This window comes from Crocodylus siamensis, chromosome 15 (assembly GCF_052110815.1).
Source record: "Crocodylus siamensis isolate JL-2025a chromosome 15, ASM5211081v1, whole genome shotgun sequence".
NCBI classification, from domain to species: domain Eukaryota; kingdom Metazoa; phylum Chordata; order Crocodylia; family Crocodylidae; genus Crocodylus; species Crocodylus siamensis.
In genome coordinates this window covers 49,869,846-49,874,078 of record NC_143409.1, presented here as the reverse complement: position 1 = coordinate 49,874,078, position 4,233 = coordinate 49,869,846, and the positions used below count along the sequence as shown (strand labels likewise).

At 54.2% G+C, this 4,233-nt stretch overlaps 1 protein-coding gene across 1 annotated transcript; it reads left to right on the top strand.

The window, feature by feature from the left end:
• Window positions 1-6: 6 nt before the first annotated feature.
• On the top strand, window positions 7-2,277 carry LOC149852694 (uncharacterized). Its single transcript, XM_090029804.1, has one exon. It carries the CDS (start codon window positions 162-164, stop codon window positions 1,206-1,208), a length of 1,047 nt encoding a protein of 348 aa, XP_089885930.1. The 5' UTR covers window positions 7-161; the 3' UTR covers window positions 1,209-2,277.
• Window positions 2,278-4,233: the final 1,956 nt, after the last annotated feature.

Genomic DNA, 4,233 nt, shown 5'->3' with positions numbered 1-4,233 from the left:
TTCTCTGCTCCTCACATCGGGCTCTGCCACCTGGGTGCCCTGAGTGTGGGAAGAACTTCACCTGCTCCTCCAACCTGGCTGAGCACCAGGGTATCTATACTGGGGAGAAGCCATATCTGTGCTCAGTGTGTGGGAAGAGCTTCAACCGTTCCTCCTGTCTGATGCGACACCAGCGAAACCATATCAGGGAGAAGCCATATCAGTGTCCTGAATGTGGGAAGAGCTTCAACTGTCCCTCCCATCTAATGCGACACCAGCGCATTCATACTGAGGAGAAGCCATATCGGTGCCTTGAATGTGGGAAGAGATTCAGGAGTTCATCCTACCTGGCCCAGCACCTACGTATCCACACAGGGGAGAAGCCACATCACTGCTCTCTGTGTGAAAAGAGCTTCACTAGTTCATCTCATCTGGCCCGTCACCAACGTATTCACACTGGGGAGAAACCACATCAGTGCTCTGTGTGCGGGAAGAATTTCACGCAGTCTTCCAACCTGGCTGCCCACCAGCGTATCCACACAGGCGATAAGCCGCATCAGTGCTCTGTGTGTGGAAAGAGCTTCACCCAGTTCTCCACTCTGGCACAGCACCAGCATATCCACACAGGGGAGAAACCACATCAGTGCTCTGTGTGTGGGAAGAGCTTCAGCCGTTCCTCCTATCTGGCGACCCACCAGCGCATCCATACAGAGGAGGAGCCATATCGGTGCTCTGAGTGTGGGAGGGGCTTCACCCAGGCCTCCCATTTGGTCCAACACCAGTGTATCCACATGGGCGATAAACCACATCAGTGCTCTGTGTGTGAGAAGAGCTTCACTAGTTCATCCCAACTGGCCTGTCATCAACATATCCACACAAGAGAGAAACCACATCAGTGCTCTGTGTGTGGGAAGAGCTTCAGCCGTTCCTCCTATCTGGCTATCCACCAGCGCATCCATATAGGGGAGGAGCCATATCGGTGCTCTGAGTGTGGGAGAGGCTTCACCCAGGACTCCCATTTAGTCCAACACCAGCGTATCCACACAGTCGAAAAGCCGCATCAGTGCTCCGTGTGTGGGAAGAGCTTCACTAGTTCATCCCATTTGGCCCGTCACCAAAATATCCACACAGGCGAGAAACCACATCAGTGCTCTGTGTGTGGAAAGAGCTTCAGCCGTTCCTCCTATCTGGCTATCCACCAGCGCATCCATACAGGGAAGGCGCTATAATGGTGCTCAGAGTGTGGGAAAAGCTTCATCCAGGCCTCCCATTTGGTCCAACGCTAAAGTATCCACATGGGAGAAGCTGTGCATGTAAGGACTTCTCTCGGTCCTTCAATCTAGCCACACACAGCATATGCACAGAAGGGAGTAACCACATCAGTGCTTTGAGTGTAGAAAGACTTTCACTATTTCATCACACCTGGCCCAGCACAAATGCATCCACAGAGGGGAGAAGCAACATCTGTCCTCTGTGTAGGAAGAGTTTCACCAGTTCCTCTGGTCTGGACATCCGCCAGAGTCTCCACACAGAGGAAAGCCACATCAGTGCTTTGTGTGTGGGAAGAGCTTTGCGCATTCCTTCAGTCTGGTTCGATACCGGCAGGTCCATACGGAGGATGAGTCATATTAGTGCTCTGACTGTGGGATGAGGCTCACCCACTCCTTCAGCCTGGCTGGACACAAGCATATGCACACAGACTGCTTCCCCAGTCCTCCCACCTGGCCGCACACCAGTAGACTCATACAGCAAAGAAGCCACATGATTTCCCTGAATGTGGGAAGAGCTTCACCCAATACTTCAACCTGGCCACTCCCCAGCACATCCTCACATGGGAAAAGGCACATCAGTGCTCAGAGTGTGGGAAAGATTCAGCCAGTCCTCCAGCCTGGCCAGGAACCCATGCATCCACACAGGGGAGAAACAACATGAGTCCTCTGTGAGGATAGCTTCCACGAATCCTCTCCCAGCCAAACACCAGTGCATCTGCACCCTAAAGCATCCGCAATTCTGCCAGAAGTGTGAGGAAGGCTCACAGATGCCTACCTATCCAACTGAAAGATCAGGGAATGGGGATGTTTATAAATCTGCGACTCTCAAAAAAGAAAAGCAGCTTAAAAAAATAATCCCAATTCTGCTTGTTTTGTACGTGGCCAGTGTACAGTTTTTGCATGAATCTTAATAAGAGATGTACATGTTCACTTGTTCATTGCCTGACAGTTTGTTCACAAATGTTAACTGGGCTGCAATTATTGTATGATTTACCTGTTCATTTCCTGTAAATTATTTTGCACATGTGGTGAGGTGACATTTATTATGCGATTGACTAGTTCATTGTGTGATCACTGGCACATGTGGCCAAGCTACAGTTATTGCACGATTTATCTGTTCATTGCATGGCGATTCCTTTGTATGTGTAGTCAGGCTACATGAATCACCTGTTCATTGCATGACAGTTACTTTGCACATGTGGCCAGTCTACATTAATTGCACGATTTACCCATTCATTGTGTGATGATTGCTCTGTACATGTGTCTGGGCTACATTTATTGGCAGTTCACCAGTGAGTCGTGTAATCAACCTAATGGGTAGCAGGTGCCTGGAACTCGTGCTCCACTGATCTCGGTGTTTTAGCTCACTCGGTCATCAGGGCAACTAGTGGTCTGTGGAGCCTGCTGCTTTGAGCAGGGGATTGGACTAGATGCTAGAGCTGTGACCATGTATCTGTGTGCATGGAGGGCCTCACATGCCTGAGTTGTGGTGGGAACAGGCGCTGGGCATTTGGCCCTGTCCCCCTGCAGTTAGGGGAGGGGAGGGAGTCTCCCTTGGTGGGGGTGAGGGGTGTTTGACTCGTACTTTCCTCTCTCCACCAGGCCAGGGGTCAGCAGGGGCACCATGATCCCTGCTCTCTGGTACTCGGTGTGGTGACCCTTGCTTCCACCACACCCGCCCCCACCGGTGCCAGTGCCAGGACTAGCTGCCAGGTGAGAGCAGAACCCGGGTGTCCAGGGTCGCTGCCTTCCCCTCCCCAAAGATGGGGGGAACCCCTATGCTTCTGGGGTGAAGAATCTATCTCCCCTCCCCCCCAGCCAAGCTTCTGGGGTATGGGACCCCTCTGCTCTTCCCTTAGCCTGCTCCCCACAAGAGGGTCTGGCCACTGCACTGTGTCTGTGTAGGGGTCCCCATGTGGCACTGTGTTGTGCCAGAGGGGGCAGCCACTTGTGTGCCCCTGGACTGCCAGCACTGTACAATGATTGCTGATGTGTGGTACACAAAGGAGATGCTTCCATACAAGATGGGGCTGTGCATCTTGGGAGGACATGTGGCCCACAGCTTGGACAATGTCACCCTCAGGCATGGGATCTTTATGGTGAAGAGCATTGTGCAGCAGCTCCATGGGCACTATGAGATCAGGTGCTCTCTAAATGGCACTCTCCTGCCTTGTATTACTCTGGTGATGCCTGGTAAGGTCTCCAGCAGGGGTTGATATCAGGGTGAGGGGACAGTAGGGCAGACACACACCTCCTTTTATCCATAATCCTGCTAAGGGCAGGGGAAAAACAGGAAAATTTCTATTTAGGCAGCCGTGAGGGTGCTAATCTGTCCAGGAAGGAGCTGGAGCGGCCTCTGGGCGGTGTCCTCCCTGGCCTGTCCTCTGCCCTGGCTGTGGGGAAGATGTCAACCCGGGCGCCAGCACTGGGTGAGGAAGCCACGGGCAGGGAGGACACTGGCCACGGGTGCTGCTGGCCTGAGGGCTCGTCTGGGTCTTCTCTGCAGGTCTGGGTTGCTGCGGGGGCTTTGGCAGACCTCCAGTGCTTGAATAAATATGCTGCGCATGGCCTGGGTCCCTGCGAGTGAGGATGCTGGGCAGCTCCTGCATGCAGGGCACGGTCCTGTGGGCTACTCTGGGCCCCTGTTGTGCTCCGTGACCCCCATTCACAGCAGCCGCGCAGCCTTCGCTTTGACTCTGGACTGCCTCCCGGAGCGGTCGTGCCCGTGCCCGCGCTGTCCCACAGAGGCCGCCGTCTCCAAGATAAGAGCATCGGCCCACCTACCCTGGCAGCACTGCTGCTGCACTTCGGCATTGCCCCAAATCACCAGGGACGTCAGGCAGATGCCCTATGAGGTCCCCAGAGCGAGGCCGGGGCTGGCTTGAGTGCTGAGCCAGACTGTACCCACACCACAGGGGCACAACACCCAGGGCCAGGAAGCAAGCACCAGAGCCTCCTTGCTCCAGCCGGGGCTGTGGAGCAC

Bases quoted from the DNA above. Each gene is read 5' to 3' on its own strand.
- LOC149852694 (XM_090029804.1), top strand. From the start codon at position 162: ATGCGACACCAGCGAAACCATATCAGGGAGAAGCCATATCAGTGTCCT.